Source organism: Lampris incognitus, chromosome 6 (genome assembly GCF_029633865.1).
Source record: "Lampris incognitus isolate fLamInc1 chromosome 6, fLamInc1.hap2, whole genome shotgun sequence".
Classification (NCBI taxonomy): Eukaryota; Metazoa; Chordata; class Actinopteri; order Lampriformes; family Lampridae; genus Lampris; species Lampris incognitus.
In genome coordinates this window covers 52,427,641-52,451,949 of record NC_079216.1, presented here as the reverse complement: position 1 = coordinate 52,451,949, position 24,309 = coordinate 52,427,641, and the positions used below count along the sequence as shown (strand labels likewise).

Here is a 24,309-nt window from a genome sequence, read left to right as displayed (position 1 = left end):
GATATATTTTCATTATTTAATTCAACAAAGGTGGTTTATTTCACAAAAACTGAAAATTTAGCATGTGCAAAAGTATGTGAACCCTTGTATTAGTAGCTTGTGGCTCCTCCTTTTGCAGCCATTACTTCAACCAAACGTCTTCTGTAACCACTAACCAGTCTCTCGCATCTGCTTATGGGGCTTTTTGCCCACTCCTCCTTGCAGAACTCAGCCAGTTGAGAGAGGTTGGAGGGACATCTGGTATGTACCAACTTCTTCAGGTCTCGCCACAACATTTCAATTGGATTAAGATCCAGACTTTGACTGGGCCTATCCAGAGTACGAATCCTCTTTCTCTGAAGCCATTCCTTTGTAGTTTTGCTGGAATGCTTTGGGTTATTGTCTTGTTGCATAATCCATTTTCATCCCAGCTTCAACTCCCTGACTGATGGCAGGAGATTCTGGTCAAGAATTTGTTGATATGCCGGAGAATTCATGGTTCCTTGGATAATATGGAGTCGTCCAGGTCCAGAAGCAGAAAAGCAGCCCCAGACCTTCACATTTGCACCACCATGCTTCACTGTTGGGAGGAGGTTCTTTTCTTCATATGCAGTGTTGGCTTTTCTCCAAACATGTTGGTTTTGATTGTGACCAAATAATTCTATTTTGGACTCGTCTGTCCAGAGAATGGACTTCCAGAAGGCCTCTAGTTTGTCCAAGTGCTCTCTGGCAAAGTTGAAACGGGCAGCTTTGTTCTTTTTTGAGAGCAGAGGCTTCCTTCTAGCAACCCTCCCATGAATGTCATGGCTATTCAATTTTCGACTGATTGTAGATGCATGCACATTTGTCCCAGATGCTACCAGAGAGGTCTGCAACGCTCTAGAGGTGATGTGTGGGTGGCCTTTACCTCATTTATTATTTTTCTGGTGCTTCTGGGTGATAGTTTTGATGGGCGTCCACTTCTAGGCAGAGTTGCTGTCATGTTGAAGGTCCTCCATTTGTAAATATTTGTCTTACAGTGGATGGATGGAGCTGGAATCTTTTGGAGATGGTCTTATAGCCCTCCCCAGACTGATGGGCTGTCACTACCCTCTTCTTCATGTCCTCGGATATCTCCTTTGCTCTCAGCATTGTTGATTTGTATGGGACCACAGTGGTTTGGTTGGTTCCTCTCTCTTTTAATTAGTGCAGGCCAAACCCTTTCCCAAGGATGTCTCATTTCATTGGTCTGCTTAAATGATTAATTAAGCACCCAAATGTGTTTCACCCGAGTCTGTTACCTACTTGACTTAACTAATGCAGCTGGGGGCTCACTTACTTTTGCACATACACTAATTCCATGTTTCATGTAGTTTTTGGGCTACTTAAACAAGTCCCACTAAACAAGTACATGCAATTGATAAACATATATATGACATTTCATACATAAAAACTGGTGATGATAGAATAAGAAAATCATGGTAAAACAACAGAAAAATCTAAACTGCTCAAGGGGTTCACATACTTTCAAGCAGCACTGTATATTTGAATATTGTTGTTGACACAGAGTTGTACCAGACCATAGGATCATTTAGTTCATGCCCAATTCTATTATTCTGAGGAAATTCTTGATTCTTGATTAATGCACATTTGTGATTGCTTACAACATTTTGTTTTACTGATAAAATAGGGATTTTACATTGGCTGACAGTAGCCTAAAGTCATTTATACAGTTATAAATTATCAAGGCTACACTTATGAGTGCAGACTCCTTCTTCACATACCACTTGGTCTCATTTTTTACATGTCTTAAGTGACTTCCTGCTGACTGACAGTGTCAGTGAATGTAGGCCATGTGTATTTTTTTCTGCCACTTGGGGAAAAAAAAGAAAAGAAAATGTCATTGTGGATTTATTGAGATGGATGCTCACTGCTGCAGGCTGTAGCCCCACTATGAGGACCTCTGGGGTACAGAACAAAAGTGGGCCGGGGGGTGTGCAGACTGTATCCACGCCAAGAGGCCTCTGCAATCTGAAAACAAAGTTGGACGGAGGGATAGGGGGAGGGGAAAGATAAAGAGAAAGTTTGGGAAGGCGACAGAGTGACGGGGGGGGGGGGGGTGTCAATGTTTCCTTCATAGATGACAGAACATCCTTTGGATTGATACAGTTTTAAACATCTGACATCTGACAGACGAGACACGTGAAGCTGAAGTTGCAGCTCTCTGTCGGAACAAACACGAGAGAGGAAGAGAGGAAGAGGCAGGAGTCTTCCTCCTGTGTTTCCTCCTACTGTGTTGTGTTGCCTTGTGTAAGGCTGGCATCGAAGCTGCTCTACAGGTGAATAAGAGAAATGTTTTATATAAACAAGACATTTCTCTATCACCTAACTAGTATGTAAGGATTTGACTGGCTATATATATATGGTTTACAGGACGTCTCTTTTTAGACACATGACATAAACAATTACTTTTAAGTTCGGCAGAGTATGTATGACTTAAATTCTTACGTGCTGACAATTTCTAAAGTCATCTTACCAGTTATGTATGTGCATTAGTGTTAGGTTACTGATCTAAAGTTTGGATTATCCTGAGCGGGCCAAGTTATGGCGTCATATTTAAAGTGTCTGTTAAATAATGTAGGTCGGACTGGAGGCCGGCGTTGACGAGCTGATGGATAATTATCTGGATTGGTAGCCCAGAACCTGATATCTTTAAACACTGTCTCTGTGGGGAAATAGCACACAACTGTTAATGCAATTACCGTATTTCGTTAAATAAGATTTAAACTGGAATGGGTTGGGTGATTTGACATGTATATATGTATGTATCAATATCAATATCACATCACTGTTTCAGGGCTTAAACTTGAACTTTTTAATCATGTAAATAGATGGAGGATTTAATTTGCGCCATCTTGCTCACTTAAAGTTTGAATTAGCCATCTATTGTTTATATGGAGCCTATATGATTTACTATTCAAGGGATTTTTTTTCCTGTAGATAGATAGATAGATAGATAGATAGATAGATAGATAGATAGATAGATAGATAGATAGATAGATAGATAGATAGATAGATAGATAGATAGATAGATAGATAGATAGATAGATAGATAGATAGATAGATAGATAGATAGATAGATAGATAGATAGAAAGATGGATAATAAGATAGATCGATCTATCTATCTATCCATTTATCTTTTTTCTGTTCATGTGGTGTACCTGAACATTTCAGCAAACTGCTGCATCAGTAATGGATTAACATTATTAGCCTAAGGCGTCTGAAGAATGACAGATGTGTCTGTTAAGAACTACTCTTCTGATTTGCTGAAGTGGAATCAGTGTTGATCTGTCCAGGAAGTATGAGCCCGTTACACAAGTGTGCACGTCTGAACTGAATCACTTTGTGTCACTCAGGGATAGCTTTGAATTTCATTTGGTTTTAAAACTCAAAACAGTGTACTATGTTACGACATTTAAACCTGTGTGCTAATTAGCTGAAGTAAAATCAGTGTTTCTCTCTCTCTCTCTCTCTCTCTCTCTCTCTCTCTCTCTCTCTCTCTCTCTCTCTCTCTCTCTCTCTCTCTCTCTCTCTCTCTCTCTCTCTCCCTCTCTGTCTCTCTCTCTCTCTCTCTCTCTCTCTCCCTCTTGCCGGCTCTCTAGAAGGTGCACTGGTTCAGTTAATGATGCCTGAGGTTTATGCTTGTGTTTCGGTGCGGACGTAATGCAGCGGCTCGACACTGAGGAAGATGGCTGGATTAGGAGATTTGAGGGTTAGGGGTCTCCTTCCCTGTGTGCAGCTCAGTGGGTAGAGCACGGCTCTAACACTGCCAGGGTTAGGAGTACCATTCCCTCTGTTGTTCAACAGAGCGTGCAGCCACGCAGCCAGAAATCACACTGTGTCATAGATGCAAAGCCGCCTACTCCTTTTGTGTCTTTGTTGTGAACACAATGATACGGGATCATTGTCTTAAGTTGGGAAATGGAAGCAGGCCCAGTAGCAACTAACAACAAACCAAAAACCAAGAAAAGCAAGCTAACACATCAAAAGATGGGGTGCAGAAAAAAAAACGTTTTGCCAATTTTCTTACCGATGATCACAATGCAATTTAAAACACACACACACACACACACACACACACACACACACACACACACACACACACACACACACACACACACAATGTGTAATGTTATTAATGTTAGAACAGCATATCTTTTTAAATACACTCCCCAAACTTTTTTGCCCCCCCCCAAACGACAGTTTTGGAGACAAAACGTGAGTTTTATACTCATTTCTGAAATTTTGCATTTTAAATTTCAGTTTTTGACACAGTTAGAAGCCACATTAATGAGATATGAGATGCTTCACATCCAAGTTACCTTATCACAGTGTATGTAAGCTTCTTGGGTTGTGCTCCTGTCACATGAGCAGTGCATAGAGAACGTGTCAGTTCATAACAACTGGACACATTCAAATTATCAGACTGTTGCTCAGTCAACACTGAACTAGATGATTTCACTGCCACAAGGTAAGCTAATACTGATATATTAGCTTAAATAACGTAAGAAGTAAGGGGAGAGTCTCCTGTGCAGATTCATAATGTAAGATTACTGTGAGAGATAGAGATAGCATTGTGGTAGAGCATCTGATAAGTATTTATATATCTGAAGGTCAACAGTACCATTAATTACTCAGAAGGTGTTTCATCTCTCTCCTCTCTGCTCATCCCTCTTCCTCTACTTGCTTCTCATTGCTTGTTGCTTTAAACTTCTGCATCTATATTTGCTTTTTTAAAAAAAAAATTTTTTCTGTTTTTTCCATTTGTCTTGATCATAATAGCTATTTAACATGTTCACTGAAGTCATGACAGATTTAAACAAAATGTGTGCATAATGTGGGAATTTTTTTCCACTTTTTGTGTGTGTGTGTGTGTGTGTGTGTGTGTGTGTGTGTGTGTGTGTGTGTGTGTGTGTGTGTGTGTGTGTGTGTGTGTGTGTGTGTAGGCCACAGTGGAGTTAACCAGTTGGGAGGTGTTTTTGTGAATGGTAGACCCCTTCCTGATTCTACCAGGCAGAAGATTGTGGAGCTGGCCCATAGTGGAGCTCGACCGTGTGACATATCACGAATACTACAGGTAGATTCTTCATCTGATTACTATTACCATTATTATTATCATTAGTAGTAGTATTAGTAGCAGTATAGGGGTAGTATCAGTAGTAAATACCTACAAAGCAAATCATGTTCCTATCTGAACATATTTAATTCATGTTATCTTTAAGATATAAAGCTTTGCTTCACAGTGCTTTGAAGCTTCAATCTGATCAAGCCATACTCTAGTTTAAGATATACTCCAAACATCCCTGAGCTCACTGTTATCAGTAAGTTAACGCTTAAAAGCTCCATGCTGAGTTCAGATAATTGTCTTTAAAACCTTAAAATATGTGGCATCCGGGTGGCATGGTGGTCTATTCCGTTGTCTACCAACACAGGAATCGCTGGTTCGAATCCCCGTGTTACCTCCGACTTGGTTGGGTGTCCCTACAGACACATTTGGCCACGTCTGCGGGTGGGAAGCCGGATGTGGGTATGCCCTGGTCGCTGCACTAGCACCTCATCTGGTCGGTTGGGGTGCCTGTTTTGGGGGTAGGGGGAACTGAGGGGAATAGTGTGATCCTCCCACATGCTGCATCCCCCTGGTGAAATTCCTCACTGTCAGGTGAAAAGAAGCGGCTGGTGACTCCACATGTATTGGAGGAGGCATGTGGTAGTCTGCAGCCCACCCCGGATCAGCACAGGGGGTGGAGCAGCGACCGGGATGGCTCGGAAGAGTGGGGTAATTGGCCGGATACAATTGGGGAGAAAAGGGGGGGGGATCTGAAAAAAAAACTCAAAATAGAAACAGAATCCATTTATTTCTATAAGAGGAAATTATTCTGCAATAAAAGCTCAATATCTTTAAAAGTCTTCAGAATTCTTATCACCAAATCATGTCAGTCGGTCCTCTGTCCAAGGCCCACTAGCTCACAAAAGTATGCACTGTTTGTGGTTAATCTAACATTTACAAATAATAGTGACTTACAAGTGTTACTACCATTTCCTAATACTTAAGACTCCATAAGAGCCAGCAGAACAACACATTAACTGATCCCAAAGTTTTGTCAACTTCAACAGCAGGAAACATTTCCCAAGGCCAATGTCAGATCTGTCCTTAGTTATGCATCTCCGCTCTGTCACTGGCAATGTCAGTTGGTTTAAACAAAGTTCTTAAATAATTCCATTATAGTTTCAAATGATGGGTAGCATAAAGGCAGCAAAAGTTAAAGTAACCATCGATGTTATACCAAAAGACTTGGATAGCTTAGAGAATTGGACTCTCTAAATTGGCCATAGATGTGAATGGTGTTTAAGTGAGTAAGTGAGTGTGTGTGTTAGTGGGCTCTGTGATGGACTGCTGACATGTCTAGGGTGTATCCTTGCTTTCTGCCCAGTGCCTGCTGGGACAGCCTACAACCCCTTATGACCTTGAATTGGGTTAATTGGGCATAGATGATGGATGTTTACTCTTCATTCTTTGGGTTCTTATCTTGTGCTCCACTTCCTTACTCCTGTATTATTCTAGATAACATTTTGTTCAAAGTCATGCTGGTATTTTTCTGTTTGACTTCACTATCTCTTTTCATATATATTTATATATACTTAGCACAAAAAGTAAGGAAATTTGTGTTTGGTAGATTATTTCTTTGTTGTAACAATGCTTCTTGGCAATAAATCGTATACCGTTGGAAAGCCTGTTTATTTCCCTTTTAAAAGGTGCCAAATTTGTAAGGAACATGCATTTGTGGGATGAGCAGCAGAGCTGAGTATGTGGGTTGCGCCCATGAAAAAATTGCCAAATCTTCTCTGCCAATGCCAAACAGCTTATTTTGCTGTTGCTATTGACTCTTGTTTTAAACTTCTGGTACCCCAGGTGCTGACAATCAGGTGCCTGATATACGATTTATTGCCAAGAAGCATTGTTACAACAAGGAAATAATCTACCAAACATACATCTCCTTACTTTTTGTGCTAAATTTATATAATCCAGTGATTCAAGTAAGCCTGTTTCATGAAACAGATGAAACAGGCTTGTACTGTCTCATTAAACATTTACTTGAATCACTGGATTATTTTGCTCCTTATTTGTTGTGTACTTTTCCTATCGTTCAGTGTTTCTTTATATATATTTAAGATATGATATATATGATATTATATATTATTTATGTAAAATATTCAAAATAATATTTCTCTAAAAAGTAATTCTGTGAGTTCCTGATGCAACACATCATCTTGTAAAATACTGTATATATTGCTCTGCTTCAGTGATGTTAAGAGTGGATGAACGATGTGTTACAAATTACACTGCAAAACTTTTATATATTGCTCTACTCTACCTTCCATTCTCTTGTTTTGTAGAGGCCAGCTGACACTAGCGTTCAGCTGCAGGAAAGAGGAAATGTAAGCACTGAACACCTTATAACCTTAATCACATTAAACCAATAATTAGTCTTAAATAATGTATGTGATTTGTCTCTTGTGTCTTTGTGTCTAGGTCTCGAATGGCTGTGTAAGTAAAATCTTGGGTCGGTACTACGAGACAGGTTCAATCCGTCCACGAGCCATAGGAGGAAGTAAACCCAGAGTGGCGACCCCAGAGGTGGTAGGGAAGATCGCCCAATACAAGAGGGAGTGTCCATCCATATTTGCGTGGGAGATCAGAGATAGGCTACTTGCAGAAGGAGTCTGCTCTAATGATAATATACCAAGTGTAAGTTGTTACTTTGAATACTTTCACCACTTTTAGATAAAGTATTTGACTGTGTTCAATTGGTTGACCATGAGTTACGGTTTTCTAAAAAAAAAAAGGTTATAATGGTAAAGGTTTATGTCTCTGTTTTATATCATAGGAAGATGTATGGAAAATAGGTTATTACTTGCAAAAGGAGTCTATAATGATATGTCCTCTGTAAGTTGTTATTATTTCAACTATGACTACCAATTATTAGTTGCTCTATGTAGTCTGCAGTAATGATAATACAGCCAGTGTATTAGCATTGCGGCTGCTATTTGCTACTGTATCCTAAGATCCATATTCCGTTTGCACACAACTCGTTCATAGTAACGCCTCTTCCTTGGTGGTGTACACACTCATGATGATGTTTGATGAGCAGGGCTGACACATGAGATTTCTTTGGAAGTATTGCGGGATGTTTTACGTCATGGTGCAAAGCTGATTGGGATAGCCATCCTCCCGCCCTGAGGACATTGTTCTTGTCCAAGAAGGCATTCAACTGGTTTAACTTGTTGTGCTTGTTCATGGAGTCTTCTTTCTGATGCTTGATTTTCTGGATGTCTTCAGTGAAGTCTTCTTCTTGCACCAGCTTGACGATGAAGATTTCTGCTTCTCTTCAAGGCTAGTTGCTTCATTCATTCATGGCTGAAGTCCCTTGAATTCTCTGACAAATCTCTTGAGCCTGGCAACAGCTCTCACTGCTCTGGACCAGTCCGAAAATTTAGTGAAGCGGTTCACCATTGAATTCACTTCTTTCATCTTGACTGCTTAACATGGGCTTTGCGAAGCTCAGGGTCAGTCATTTCTACTTCTCCCACCATTTCCTCTTCACGTGGAAGATTCTGCCTGCTGCCAAAGAAAGTCGGGTCATTTCAACCAATTAGATTATTTCAGCTGAACTGCACTCAGCCCTCTTGAGGTGTGGTTGGCTGGGTTATTTTTGGAACTGACATGTCGCCATTGTTCAGGGTTTGTGCTAGATCTTACGCGTTGGATCCAGTTGGCTACAAATGTGTGAAACCTCTTGGTATCATTGTTCACGTAGCCAAGGATCACCTTGAGTCAGTCCTGTAATACTCTTGCAGGTTTTCAATCTCGAGCTCCCTTTTGATGACATCGCCGTTGCGGACTGAAGTCACGGCCGACGACAATTCAACTCTTGGGCTAGTCATTAGTTTGGTAGGGGCTACTCTTTCCTTCCCCATAACAAGTGAGCAGCTGATCTGTCTTATTTCACTTACTGTTTGGAGATATGAACATGCACTACATCCATTGAAACTTGCATCTGAAAAGTTGTAAAGCTCATATCGCATGACCTCGCCAAAGCTTTATGGGAGGTAGCTTCTTGGAATCTTCAGGGCTGCCAAAAGAGGCAAATCTTTAAGCCATCCCTTCCATTGTGGCAGAATGTGCTTGGGGAGCTCTTCATCCCAGCCTACTTTGTCTCTACATAGCGCTTGAAAGATCTGTTTGCGATCTAGTATGAAGGGGGCCAAAAACCCTAGACAGAGGCGACGGTCTAGAGAACTCCTCTCCTTGTCAGTGGATTTTCCTTAACTACGACCCTGAATTGGAATTAATACGCGTCGACACACCACTGAACTCCAAGTGCTTGCTCGATGTGACGTTCTCCTAGGGCCATGTCTAGAACTTTGGTTTGGGGACATTCTTCAGGTGGTATTGCAGCAATCACTTCTTTGTCATTGGATACAAACTTGTGCAGCCAAAGGTTTCCTGTTCTGCACAAGGCTCTTGACTCTTCCACCAGATGTATGGCTTCAGCATGTGACTTTACGCTTATTAAGCCGCCGTCGACGTAGAAGCTTCTCTGAATAAACTTGATGGACTCTTCATTGAACCTTTCATGACCCTGTGGTGCCAGATACTTGAGTCCAAAGTTGGAACAGCTGGGGAATGAAGCTGCCCCAAACAAGTGTACCTTCATTCTGTACACCGAGGGTTTAGAATCCAGATCACCTTTTTCCCACCAGAGGAACCTTAGGTGGCCTTGGTAGCTTTGGTGTTCCCTTGCAACATGAAACTGATGGAACATTCTTTCAACGTCACATATTATGGCTATTGGACCCTTTCTAAATCGACACAGCACTCCAACTAATGTGTTAGTGAGGTCTGGCCCAGTCAAGAGATGATCATTTAAAGAGGTTTCTTGAAAGCGTACTGAGCAGCCGAAAACCACACGGAACTTCCCGGGTTTGTGGTAGATTCCCTGGTGCGGAATATACTATGCTGGTTGGTTATCGAGTTCAGGCTGTGGAACCTTCTCAGCATCTCCTCGGGTTATTATGTCATTCATGAAATGGACATAATACTTGTAATACTGCTCATTTCTTCTCAGTCGTCACTCTAATGAGGTGAGCATATGGACTGCAAATCATTTATTTTCTGGCAGATTAGGTTTGTCTGACTTGAAAGGAAGTGAGAGTTTGTAGTGGCCATCTTTCTTCTGCCTTATATTTTCTTTCACTTTAGACAAAAAGAGATGGTCTTCTGATGGTCTTCCTGAGAAATTGGGTCATCATCCGCAGTGATATCTGTGAAATCAGATTCAAGATCCTTGATTATGTCTGTTGGATTGATCGCTTGGACTTGCGTTTTGCACACGAAGTGTACTTCTCTCTCTAGCTCAACTGATGGCTGTATAGCAGGTGTTACTTGTCGCACTACGATTCTGTGACTGGTTCCTATTGCATCACCATAATCACTTGCTGGATTCGCGCAGCCAACGATGCTCCAGCCAAAATCAGTTCACCGTGCATACGGATGATTTCCTTCACCGGACAGGATCTCCCTTGGAAGAAGGGCTTGTTGTCAGTTATAGCCGATCAGAAGGCCTACTTCACAATCCAATGGTGGTGGATTCTTGTCTGCCAATTGTTCCAGATGAGGCCATTTTAGAGTCGTTTCAGAAGTTGGAATGTGCAACCTGTCTGCTGGAATGAACGCTTGTGTGAAAACTGATGGCAATGGAATCCTTTCTCTAAGTTGTATCCTCTCACTTGTAGATTTGACAGTCTCTGACAAGGTATGACTGTCCTTGCAGACATTGTGGATAGCCAAAAACTGGCATTCTCTTTGTTTGTGTTGAGGTCTTGGGCCACTTCATCTAGGATGAAAGTCGTTTCACTCTGCGTGTCTAAAAGCACGTAGACCAGAACTTCTTGATCTGGCCGTTTCTTGGCTGAGACCCAGACTGGTATGATTGAGGATGTTTGTGTGCTTAGGCCTTCTTGTATGACTCTGTTGGTAGTTGCTGTTGCAGCCATTTCTTGGGTGTCTGCTTTATCCTTTGAGTTGTCATCTCCTTTCATAGGTGTCGACCTTTGATGTTCTTTGAACTTGTGAACTTGTCATCATGCAGACATGCTGGATGTCTATTCTGACACTTTTGACATGTGCGCTTGTTATTACACCTTCTTGAGTGATGACCAGTCTTCAAACATCCAAAGCAAAGCTTCTCTGTGTGCACAAACTTGACACGATCTTGAACTGTCTTTTCACTGAACCTTTTGCACTTGGTGAAGACATGCCCTGTTCTTCTGCAGTTTCTCACTTTCCACACTCTTGAGCACTTGTATTGAGGATATGGGATTGCAAGCGAGATCTACTTCCTTTGATAGGAAGTCTACAAACTTTTTGAATAGTGGGTATCCAGCGTTTGCTTGTCTAACTTCCTCTGCTTTGCGGTTCCATCTGGATACCAACCAATCTGGCAATTTCAGTGGAATTTTTTGACTCTCACTGCAGTCATTGAGAACTTTCAATGTCTTAATGTGGGGCATTGCGGCCTCGCAGCCCTTGAGGAAGTCTGCTTATTCTCTTAGTTCAAATCAAATCAAATCAATTTTATTTGTATAGCCCAATATCACAAATTAAAAATTTGCCTCAGTGGGCTTAACAGCAACACAACATCCTGTCCTTAGACCCTCTCATCGGATAAGGAACAACGCCCTAAAAAAAAACCTTTAACAGGGAGAAAATATAGGAAGAAACCTCAGGGAGAGCAGCAGAGGAGGGATCACAACCATCCATAGTTCACAACCATCTTTAGAGCTTATTTGTGGCCATCCATGCAGCTTGTCTCTGAAGGACTTCCCTAATAATAAATGGGTCTCCGAAACGTTTTTCCAACACCTGACAGGCTGAGTCATATGCTGCTTCGGTGCCTCGTAGGAAAAATCTTTCAACGGCTTTCTTTGCAGCGTCACCTACGTACTTTCTTAGGTAATACAATTTTTCATTCTTTGGAATGTTTTTCCTGTCTATCAATGTTTCAAAAGATTGTTGCCAGTCTTTGAATTTCAAAGGCTCTCCAGTGAATAATGCAGCCTCTGGTGTTTGCTAGGAGCTTCTGCTAGTATGCTGACCAAATCAGAGCCATTCTGCACTTGAGGCCTCTTCATCTGCTGTATGCCCTTCAAGTTGCCTTTCTGCCTTTCGAATAATGAATGCTGAAAGTGATATACACATGTCAACTCTGCAGTGCTTGTCTGGTTCAGGAGTTTGCATTTGATATAACTCTTCATAAACGACCTTTACATTGGAACAGGTGTTTTCCATATTCTTAATCAGCTCATTCAATTCGTCCTCAGAGGCCTCATCAGTAAAGATTTCCTTACCTATTCTTGCATGATACCTCCATTTCTCATTGATGATTCTGTACCGACGTTGTACACTCTTCAGCCTTGCTTCTAAACTGGGACCATATTTTAAGCATAGTACTCACTATTGGATTAGTTAAGTGTTTCTTACTAAGAGGTAACAAGGCACACACTAATGCAGGTGACTGGGGAGCTTGCATCTCACTCCATTAATGACAGTATAGGTTTGTGTTCCTCAGGTGACATCCAGAATAGAACCTTATGTGCATTGGCAGCCCAGTAATAGTTCATGAAGTTTGGCAAACCCAGGCCTCCATTTTTCATACGTCTTTGCAAGAACCCTCCCCTAATTTGTGGGACTACCTTATTCAAAATGAAAAAGGATATAGACTGATACCACTCTTTGAAGTAAGCTTTGGGAATACACATGGGTATGGTTCTAAATAAAAACAGAAATTTGGGCAGAATGATCATTTTGACAGAATTGATTCACCCTGCTACTGATAAAGGTAGGGCTGACTAACAAGATAGGTCACATTTAGTTTTGTTTAACAATGTCCTAAACTTCTTGGTAAATACATTTTTGTACCTACTTGTCACAGTGATACCCAAATAGGTAAAACTGTCAGGTGCCTCCTTAAATGGCTAAGTGCAAAGGGACATCCGCTGGACTGTTCATTCATGGGAAAAAAAAATCAAACTCTTTGTCATGTTGACTCTGTAGACTGAAATTTTGCCAAATTCTGATATTATTTGCAACACTGTGGGAATGGAGGTGTGTGGTTTTGACAGAAAGGGCATTAAGTCATCTGCATATAGTGATACCTTGTGTGTGTTCCCTTCTCTTTCTACTGCTATAATATCAAGTGAGCTTCTGGGAGACATAGCTAGTGGTTCAGTAGCAATATTGACAAGTAAGGGGGAAAATTGACACCTCTGTCTAGTGCCTCTACAAAGGGGAAAGTATTCTGCCAATATCTTGTTGGTGTGGGCAGCAGCCTTTGGAGCAGTATGCGCTTTAATTCAAGACTGAAATACAGGGCCAAAACCAAACTTGTTAAGCACCTTACATAGATTATTATGTTCTATGCAATCAAAGGCCTTCTGGGCATCCAATATAAATACTTCTGAAGTAGGTGATAACTCAGAGGAGTACAGTAAATTAAACATTCTCCGCAGGTTACTGAATGAATGTCTGCCTACCACAAACCCTGTCTGATCTGAATGTATAAACTTGGGTAAAACCAAATCTAGTCTGGAAGCCAGCACCCTCACAAGAATTTTGTATTTACACACAAGTAAACTCAGCAGCCTGTAGGATTCACATTTAGAGGGGTCTTTACCCTTCTTAAGGAGTACAGATATTGTAACTTGGTCCATGGATTTAGGTAGGGTGTTATTAACAAAGCATTCAGCATATACTTCTTGTGATGAAAGGGGTGTCAGCTTTGCGGAAAATCTCTGATAAAACTCAATGGGGAAACCATCAGGACCCGTTGCTTTACTGGGGTTCAGATGTGTGAAACCATTATGAATTTCTTCCATAGAAATAGGTTGATCAAGAGTCATTTTGTCTGTCTCCTCAATGCCTTTCAACTCTAGTCCATCCAGCATGTGAGTTATCAATCTGTCGGCAGCCATCTCAGAACTGTATAGAGTTGCATAAATAGATTGTTTATGCATCAGTTTATGCTTCTCTGGACACTAATGACTTTCCCATCAGACAGTATTATTTCCATAATTTGGCTTACTGCTTCAGATATTCTAAACTGATGACTCAACAGTTTGCCTGCTTGCTTACCATGCTCATAATACGCACAATGAGATCTTAGGTTTAGGTCTTCAGTTTGACTTGTTGACATAATGTCATATTTGGTTTGTAATAAAAGTATCTCCTTAAAGAGTTTAGGGCACGGTATAGATGCTTGTTGCTGATTGATTTGCCGAATCTTGTCAAGCAGTTCAGTGTGGTGGGCAGATACCTCTTATTCTCACTGACTGTATATAAGAGGTTATCATGCCTCTTATGTAGGCCTTCATAGACTCCCATAGTGTGCACCTGTTTACTTTCAGGGTGTCATTAGTTTGCGGGAAAAAGTCAATCTGGTCAGTTAGAGATTTAGCAAAGTGTTCATTTGAGAATAAGCATGGATTTAAGTGCCACGCATGCTGGGGAAGGCAAAATGTTCTGGAAAGCAAAATGCCATGCTGACTGGGCTATCATCTGATGTAACAATGGCTTCATAATTGACTGATCTAAGTCAGTGGCGGATCTAGAGATTTGTTCCTGGGGTGCCAAGGGGTGGCATGAGGTTCAAGGAGGGGGGCAATGGACACTATTCTAAACGTATTATTATTCAAAACTCGGATTTCATCGAATGTATTTTGTTCTGTTTGAGACGAGTTTGGTGCGGGTCTCATTGACCTTCACCATGCATGTAGATAAAATATACTTTAAAAACATATTATCTGATTTATAAATGGGGTGGCAACAGGGGTGGCAAGACTGTGTCCCAGAGGTGGCAGCTGCCACCCCTTGCCACCCCGTAGATCCACGCCTGATCTAAGTAAAGACAGCAATGAATTATCTAATCAGAATCAGAATCGACTTTAATAAAAAAAATAGTCAATGCTGGAATATGATTGATGTACAGGGGAACAAAAATGAATATGTTTTAGAAAGTGGATTTGTAAATCTCCATGGGTCAGTTACTCTGTAAGCCCAAATGAAAGAATTGACTGCCTGGACTGCCTTGGCTATGGCATTTTTAGTGGGCTTGGAGTGGTCCAAGTCTGGGTGCAAAATGTAAATGAAGTCACTCCCTAGTATCAATTTGTGTACCTCTAGAGCTGGAAGGTCAAGTCAAGTCATTTCAATTTTAAGAAGGTGAGATAAGAGGAGCACAAAGAAGTTTCCATTGTCCCAGTTAGGTGTATATATGCCATATGCATATATATAAGTGCATATATAGGCCAATATGACTGGAATATCGAATCATTTTCCCCTTAATTTTGATAAACCTGCCATTATTGTCAGCAATAACATCATCACTCTCTAAAAACTGGACATCTCTATGGATTAGAATGGCCACTCCATATGATTTACCGTTAAATTTAGAATGATATACCCATGAATGCCTTTTCCTACAGAGCCTACTATGTTCTTTAACACAGGTGCATTTCTTGTAGATAAACTATATCTGCTGACAGTTTTATTAAGTGCCCAAACACTTTGCTATATTTTACTGCGTCATTGAGACCGTAAACGTTCCAGGTGGCCAGCTTCGTCTGTGGTCTAACTACACTACTTGGTGTCATAATGAAAGGCAAAGTTACTAAAAACAAACAATTACATCATCTGACACAAAAGTCTGCTGCAGAGACAAAGAGATTAGGGGGCAGGAGAGAAAAGAAAATGAAAAAGTGGAGAAAAAAATGCATGTAGAAACATACAGAATAGAACAATTGAACCATGTATCCTATTTTCCAACAAAACTTGCCATAATCGTACCTCCAAAATGCAAGGCAGTGAAAGTCCATCTAAAATATACACAGCACATCCAATATCAGCTTACCATGTGTCTCACTAAAAGTGACCCACATGAAATAGAAAAGTTCACAGTCTCTTAAACACAAACGCAATATCATTTTGATGATGCTTATAATTTGACACTTAGTCACTTATGTATTGAGATTTATTTATTTAAATTCAGTGGCCACCTTTAACAGATGGGAAACAAATCACAAGCTAAATTTCTTTACAGCAGAACAGTGCTATAAACATTCACATAACTTACGAGAAAGGATTCTCCAAGTAGGCCAACCACAATCAGGGGATGAGTAACTGCTGAACTAATGTTGATCAGTCACCCTGTCATTAAATTTTCCATAACAGTCCTTTGTCTTACTAGGATCCTTGAATTTCAACTCGGTTCCATCAGCAAGTGTAATTCTCAGCTCAGCAGGACAAACAACTCCAAAGTGAAGGCCATAGATATTGCATTCAGATAGCATTTTCTTCATGTTAAACTTGGGCAGTTTTCTGATAACTTCACGAGTGTAGTCAGGAAAGATGCGAATTTTGTCCCTGTCTGCTGCAGTGAGCAATTTCTCTGAAGCCTTTTGCAGAATCACTACTTTCTCTTGATAATAATGGCATCTGACTATGGATGCTCAAGGTGGGCCCCCCTCTTTGGAAACAGAGTGCGACGCGCCCGGTGTAGTAGAGGTGCTTTGTCGAGTTGCAAGGCCTCACCCAGGATGCAAGAAATGTAGCTGAATGGCCCCATGGCATTCTCTCTGCCTTCCTTCACACCCATGATTCGCAGATTGCAACAACGTGTCCTATTTCCGAGGTCTTCATTGCAAGCTTTGAGAATATGTCCTTTTTTATATTAGCTACTTCAAGCTCAAGGGCACTGACTGCTGTGGACTGCTCGTTGGTAGCATTCTCTGTCCGCTTGTATTGTTGCTCCAACACTTCAGTCCTGCTATTAGCATTGTCCCTGCTAGTTCTCAGCTCCTAGCAAAGTTGGTCTACCTGGCTCTTAATGTCAGCATTTTGAATCTCCGTTTTCTCGTCAACTTTTGCCAGGAGTTCTTCTTTCAAGGACGCAATTGCCTAAAGTATCAGCTTTTGTTTCATGGCTGTGATAGACAAAGCCATGGTACCTTGTGTTAATTTAGCATGGAGAGCAGAGCTAGCAGAATTGACGACAGTTTCACATTTACCAGGTCCATGAGTTCCACACATCATTGGATTGCAGATGAGGACGATAATTCAGCAATTTAGATGCAAAATTGTTAGCAAAGCATTGTATGGCAGATTTAACTTTAGACTGTGAACTTTAATGTATGTAATCTTCAGCTCTAGCAAGGAGCTCCACAAATCACATCGTTACATAGCGCTACCCCAGAAGTCCCCCTCCCCCCCAGGTGCAGTTTAGAAAGTCATGTTTCTGCTCTCAGGATCAGTGTAGAGACTCGTCTGTTTAGGCAACTGGAACTGACACTTTTAGAAGATGGACAATTGTGCAAAGGTACACCTCCTCCAGCTCCTGACCCACAGTACACCCGATCTGACAACCACTCACCACAGTGCCATTAATACATGATTAAGTTAATACATGGGGGTTGGTTAAGTTAATAACATTGTAGTGTTACCATTAATTGTAACCCCACTGACATGTTCATTCAGTGTGGATAATTTACAGGCTCATCTCCCATATAATGTATATACCGGGACAATGAATTTTGATTTAGAATTTTTCTTCATGGTGTAGGATGACCAATTCAGTTTAGATTAGTTATTATTGGACTACAGCTTCAATAATTTGAATGTCAAAAGCCTGCACAGATTTCTCAAAACCTTGAAATGGACTTTGACATAGTTACATTGTGTGCCAATGGATTCTAACTAAGGTGAAAGTTGCTAATGACAAACAGAATGAGACAATATAGAAACATGATGTCTAGAGGGTTTATCACATTTATTCCTGGGGTTACTCTCATCTTTTTAACATTTTGTAATCAATTCATCAAAGGACTATTTTGATCTGTCTCTATGACTGGGAACTTAGATCTGTTTTAAGGACAGCTTTTGTTTAGTGTGGTTTGGTGCATGCTTGGTCCAAATGGGGAAACTAGCCCTGTAGTTTCATAGCCTACTATGCAACACAGATTAACTAATTTATGATTTTACAGCATGCAACAGAAAATGTAGTTGTTGTAGAGGGCCTTTCAACTAAAGAGTAAACATGACAAAAAAAATAATGTTTTTTTGGTCAATTAAATATCAATATACTAGCTCTCAGTTACTTATCATTCATTATTTCACTCACTAAATAACCTGAAAGTTTTTCTTTAATCTGCATGAGGGGACTGCTTGCACTGAGATCACACTGATAATGTTCTTATGGTTGGTTTCCGGATCCCTTTCTTCAAATAGCAAAATATTGTTCATATATTGTTTCATTTGTTTAGAGTGAAAAGAAAGATGTAAATTATTTAGAAAACAGTATAATTACTAGTTTTACTCGACAAAACATGTGGCATACAGCATAAGAGAATGGTGCAGTGTCTTTGAATATTGTTACATTATGATGTTTTTCTCACTAAACTACGGTCAGTGTAGCCAAGACAGTAATATAATCACTATTTTTTTAAATCAATGTATTACCAGGTTTCATCCATAAACCGTGTTCTGAGGAACCTGGCTAGTGAGAAGCAGCAGATGGGAGCGGTGGGAGCTGATGAGATGTTTGACAAACTGAGGATGCTCAATGGACAGACGAACTGGGGAGGCCGGACAGGATGGTACCCAGGAACAATGCTACCCAACTCTGGTACGAAATAAACCTATTCCAGAGCTACTTGCACTGCCAACACCACCAGTACTTCAGCAATACACAACTTCCACCACAATGACTGCTTCTATTTATTCAACAGTACTATTTCTTCACCAACTGCTTTTGAACTACCAATTGTTGTATTATTTAGTATTGCTACTATTGCTGTTATTCCTGATGTTCAGCCTTGAAGAGTATTGCCTCTTCACCCTATAACTGCTGGAATAGCGTGCTTAGCCTGGCTTGCGTGAGGAAGGCAGTGCTAAGCTGTATTTGTTTATGTATGTATGTATGTATGTATGTATGTATGTATGTATGTATGTATGTATGTATGTATGTATGTATGTATGTATGTATGTATGTATGTGTGTGTCTGTCAATCTACCCATTTTTTGTTTGGCACTGAATGGTTGCAGCATTTTTCTATAAGAAAGCAGGACTTGACCATTCCCTTCTGTGTTTGTTTGTGTGTCTGTAAGCTTGTGCATGCACGCATGCGTGCATGTGTGTGTGTGTGTGTGTGTGTGTGTGTATGTGTGTGTGTGTGTGTGCATGCGTGCTTGTGCATTTTGTGTGTGTCTGTGAGTTTGTGTGTGTGTGTGTGTGTGCTTGTGCATTTTGTTTGTGTCTGTGAGTTTGTGTGTGTGTGTGTGTGCGTGCTTGTGCATTTTGTGTGTGTCTGTGAGTGTGTGTGTGTGTGTGTGTGTGTGTGTGTGTGTGTGTGTGTGTGTGTGTGTGTGTGTGTGTGTGTGCGTGCGACACACTGGCACACACATGTGTTCCCTCCTGCAGCAGCCATGTGCAATCTGGTCCCATTTGTCTCTGTTTCTGCCTGACTGACTGTGACACGAAGCAATGGCTTAATTCTGTTTTCCGCAGTCACTGTTTGTCTACTGAGGAATGAATAATCAGGCTAGCACTACAAATTATTTACATTCTGTAGGGAGACGAAGGCAACTTCTGGTATACATTTCAGAGATTAACATTCTTAATTGCCCTACATGCCAAACATGTCAAAAATGGCTTATATGCTTTAACTGTAAATGAAGCAACACTTGAGGTATTAAACATTATACTATAGTGAACTATCAGCTCTCATCAAGGCCTTGGATTTAAAAGATATGTAGCTTAATTATTGCCTATAAGCCAGAAACATCGATGAGGACAAAGTGACACTTTTGTGCTATTTCTTGTCCATATATGTCTCCCCGCCTGCCACCCAATGACTGCTGGGATAGGCTCCAGCATTCCCGCGACCCTGGCAGTAGGACAAGCAGTTTGGATAATGGAATGGAATGGAATATGTAATTGATGAACGAGACCCAGGCCGAAGTGCAGACAGCGCAAAAGTAAAAATTTCTCCAGTGAACAATGCTCTCACACCTTGGCCTTAAAAATAGATGATGTAAATGAAAAATGTCAAGAGGGGGGAAGAGTTTTTTAAGAAACAGAAGATCCAACATGGCATGCATTTAAGACGTTTAAAGCCAACGTGCATATCAAGGTTTCAAAACACTCGTGACATTCAAACTTGTAGTGTGGGAAATATAACTGGTTATTAAGATTGCCATTTATGGCGACAAGCATGGACGCAAGTCCATGAATACTGGGATGGCATCCAGCACTTTACCTGTGTCCCCATCCATAGGGTTAGTGGTTGTGTCAGGAAGGGCATCCGATGTAAAATTTTGCCAAATCATTATGCGGATTGACAAAACCATACCAGATCGGTCAAGACCCGGGTTAACAACGACCGCCATCGGTCCTGTGCCCTCACAGGGTACTGATGGAAACTATCAAATCCGCTGTGGCGACCCCTTGAAAACAGGGAACAAGCTGAAAGAAGAAGATTAAGATTGTTGTTTATTGAAAGCACTGGAACATATTGGTGAGATGCATCATTCCCCTATGAAAAATGCAATCCTAGATGCAAGACAAAGGGCTGATGTGATCATCTGAGTCAATCTATGTAATTTCGTAAATGCACAATGCAGTAGGGAAATGGAGAAATCAGCGAAATCCTGCCAATGATATCAGAGAGATATCCCTTGTGATGGATGGCCGGTCAAAGGAATGAATTAGCTAACTGTGGGAAATTGATCCATAGCACACTAGATTCAGCAGTCCAGTTAGAGTAAAAAAAATAAAAAGGTTATAAATGCAGTTGCAAGAACAATACTTTCCACTCATTGCGGTTATCCATGTGGCAAAGTATAAATGTTGGCTTTGCATCAAGAACACAAGTACGCAGGTTCAATATCATCCTTGATGTCATCAATTATAGCATGAATAGTTTGACCTGGCAACCTGTATCTGCGAATGATTGCTTCTCATGTAAATCAAAAAGTGATATTCTCCTGTGAAATATCCACTTATGAGCACGCCCGCATGACGATGCCTTGGCCTGGCTACAATAACTGCTGCCATGATCACAAAAATGTGCTTCAGTTACCACCAACTCTCTGAAAACGTTAATAATTTTCTTTTTTGGGGGGGGGGCTTCCCCCCTTTTTTCTCCCCAATTGTATCCGGCCAATTACCCCACTCTTCCAAGCCGTCCCGATCTCTGCTCCAGCCCCTCTGCCGAGCCGGGGAGGGCTGCAAACTACCACATGCCTCCTCCGACGCATGTGGAGTCGCCAGCCGCTTCTTTTCACCTGACAGTGAGGAGTTTCACCAGGGGGATGTAGCATGTAAGAGGATCACGCTACTCCCTCCAGTTCCCCTTCCCCCTCCCCCTCAAACAGGCACCCCGACCGACCAGAGGAGGCGCTAATGCAGCAACCAGGACACATACCCACATCCGGTTTCCCACCCGCAGACACGGCAAATTGTGTCTGTAAGGACGCCCGACCAAGCCGGAGGTAACACGGGGATATGAACCGGCGGTCCCTGTGTCGGTAGGCAACAGAATAGACCGCTACGCTACTCAGATGTCGACGCTAATAATTTTCACTCTAACTGCATGTGGTTATTTGCACTGGTGTTTTGCAATGACGCTCATTTTCATAGAGAGCAAATTTTATGTCAAATATATGCATATTATAAATACATGTAATTAGCACCGGAGCACCGAGACACTATTTGCTTGGCAGTGCAGTTAGGGGTGCATTTCACCCTTTGTGGGTGCTTTGAGAATTAAATGGTTTATTTTGTCTTATTTGTGCAGGGTAAGCAGCTGCAAAGCCATACAAACCTTTTGTGAATTCACCAGTGAGTGTTTTGTCAGAGTGATTGTTATTTGGGGTGCTTTAACTGTGCGCTCTCCCTCATGCCTCTTGGCACTCAGGCGACCAATCGTGTAACCTCAGTTACGTTGTTGGTCACCTCATCCAACAGCCCAATCGTGTCAAACATGATCACTCAGTCAGTCCGTCAGTCAGTCAGACAGTCAGTTAGTGACATTCATGTTTGTAAGGCTGGCCCGCTGGTCCTTTCCAGCCAACAGATGCTTGACTTGTCCACCTTCCTCACTCATTTCAGAGTTACAGAACATTAAGTCATTTTGGATGCTCTCTCTCTCTCTCTCTCTCTCTCTCTCTCTCTCTCTCTCTCTCTCTCTCTCTCTCTCTCTCTCTCTCTCTCTCTCTCTCTCTCTCTCAAGACTGTCCCCAGGGAGAGGGAGGTGAGAACACCAACTCAGTGAGCTCAAATGGTGAGGATTCAGAGGAAACCCAGATGAGACTCCAGCTGAAGAGGAAACTCCAGAGAAACCGAACATCTTTTACACAGGACCAGATAGAGGCACTTGAGAAAGGTAACTAGGAATATTTTAGATACATTACCCTTCTCTTGGTACTAGAGTGGGTACAGCATTTGTACCATGAATACACCATCATGGAAAATTTACAGCAAAAGGTCTATAGCAGGAAAATGATAAAATGCCTCAACACATATAGTGCTGTTTCCATTTCAAAGAAGGACAAGATCATCTGTCTCGCTGGCTATAAACCTGTGGCACTGATTTAGGTAATAATAGGTGATTTAAGTGACCAACCCGGTCCTACCTTAAATATATCACAATCCTAGAGCCCTTTCAGATTTGCCTACAAGGTGAAGTACTCTGGTTTATACAGTCAATAAGGGGCTCCACTACATTTTGACGCACCTAGTGGGTCTGATGCTTACAATCCTGTGTCGACTTCAACTAAGCATTCAACATAATCCTAGCACTAACATGGAGCATTTGGCTGAATTTAAATTTGTTGTGTGTTCACACTACTTTCATACATATTATGTATAGGTAATTATGTACACTTGTACATCTGTTCTTTCTGTTATGGTTCATCTTGCACTTTGTGTGTCTGCCATGCAATGTGTGACATCAGAAAGGAGTGCTTCTTCCTCAAAAGCATTTTTGTTGGAGATGTAGGTACAAATACAGTATCTAAAAGTAACAACTATATCCATGTTTCATATGTTAGAGAGAAGCAATACGAAACAAACAGAACAGACAAAACATCCCCCCATCCCTCAGGCAAATCAGAAAATAAAAATAACAGTACCACAGTATTGTTATTTTCAGTCTCATCTGTTCATAGTAGGCTTCCAGGTTCACACTGATCAATTCCCATAGGCAAGAGCACAAATGAAACAGAAGACAAAACAAACAATCAATGAATAAAATACCATGTCTCAGGCTCATCTGCTAATAGTAGGTGCACAGTTCTATTATCGCTACTCCATAGTGCTATATTTACATATTGCCCTCTGACCTCGCCTCTGGCGACGCTAGGCTCTGAAATTCACCGCTCATGCGACAGCATCCCCTAAGCCCCGCCCACAACTGCACTTGACATGCGTCACCACATCACTCGTCAGTTCGACTAGAGCCTCCTTCAAGGGAAGACGTGTCGCGCTGAGCTCTGTTGCGGGTTTTTTCTTAATTGCTAGCTAGCTTAGCTATTTTCTCTATTTTGACAATAGTGCGGTTTTCTCCGTCACTATGGCTGGTGTTAACGTCCACGTCGATGTTCTTTTCGCCGAGTTTTACAGTTGTTGCCACAGGAAGAAGGACGCTGGCGATTTCCATCCTTTTTGCAGCGACCATCCTAGAATGGCTCATGTTCGGGAGACTGCAGCTAGCCTAGAGGCGCCACCATGCATGGTGTGCGCTTCATGGCCGCTCAGTCGACGGACGAGCTGGGTTTCACACGCCTTTCCACTCAGGTTGGTGTCGGTGTGTTCGAGATCCCTCCCCGGCCGGGCTCGTTGGTTTCTGCTGTGCTCCCTGGGAGCCAGGACCACATGTGCCCGCCGGCGGTTCCGCAGGCTGCTACTCAAGATGGCGGATCTTGCCCCTACCAAGTCCCTGAGGAAGGGTCCGAGGAGGAGGCAAAGTTCGACGACTTTTTCCCTTTTTTCCTCGAGAGGGCCTTGGCTTCGACGGGGACCACAAGGGTTGCCCCAGTCCATGCCTCGGTGACGCCCGGAATGGATCAGGCGTTCTCTGCCTCGGTGGAGGTGCGCAAGACCATAAGCACATTCCGCCCTTCCCCCCCATCACGGAGTCAATCAAAGCCACATGGCCGGAACCAGAGAAGGTGCGCTCCA

At 41.8% G+C, this 24,309-nt stretch overlaps 1 protein-coding gene across 1 annotated transcript in view; it reads left to right on the top strand.

The window, feature by feature from the left end:
* LOC130114574 (paired box protein Pax-6-like) overlaps positions 1-24,309 on the top strand; it is a 50,088-nt gene that overhangs the window by 5,188 nt on the left and 20,591 nt on the right. Inside the window, exons 3-6 of the mRNA XM_056282436.1 lie at positions 4,966-5,096; positions 7,551-7,766; positions 18,591-18,753; positions 22,361-22,513. Of these exons, the coding sequence (XP_056138411.1) occupies positions 4,966-5,096; positions 7,551-7,766; positions 18,591-18,753; positions 22,361-22,513 (663 nt within the window). The remainder of the gene's footprint in view (positions 1-4,965; positions 5,097-7,550; positions 7,767-18,590; positions 18,754-22,360; positions 22,514-24,309) is intronic.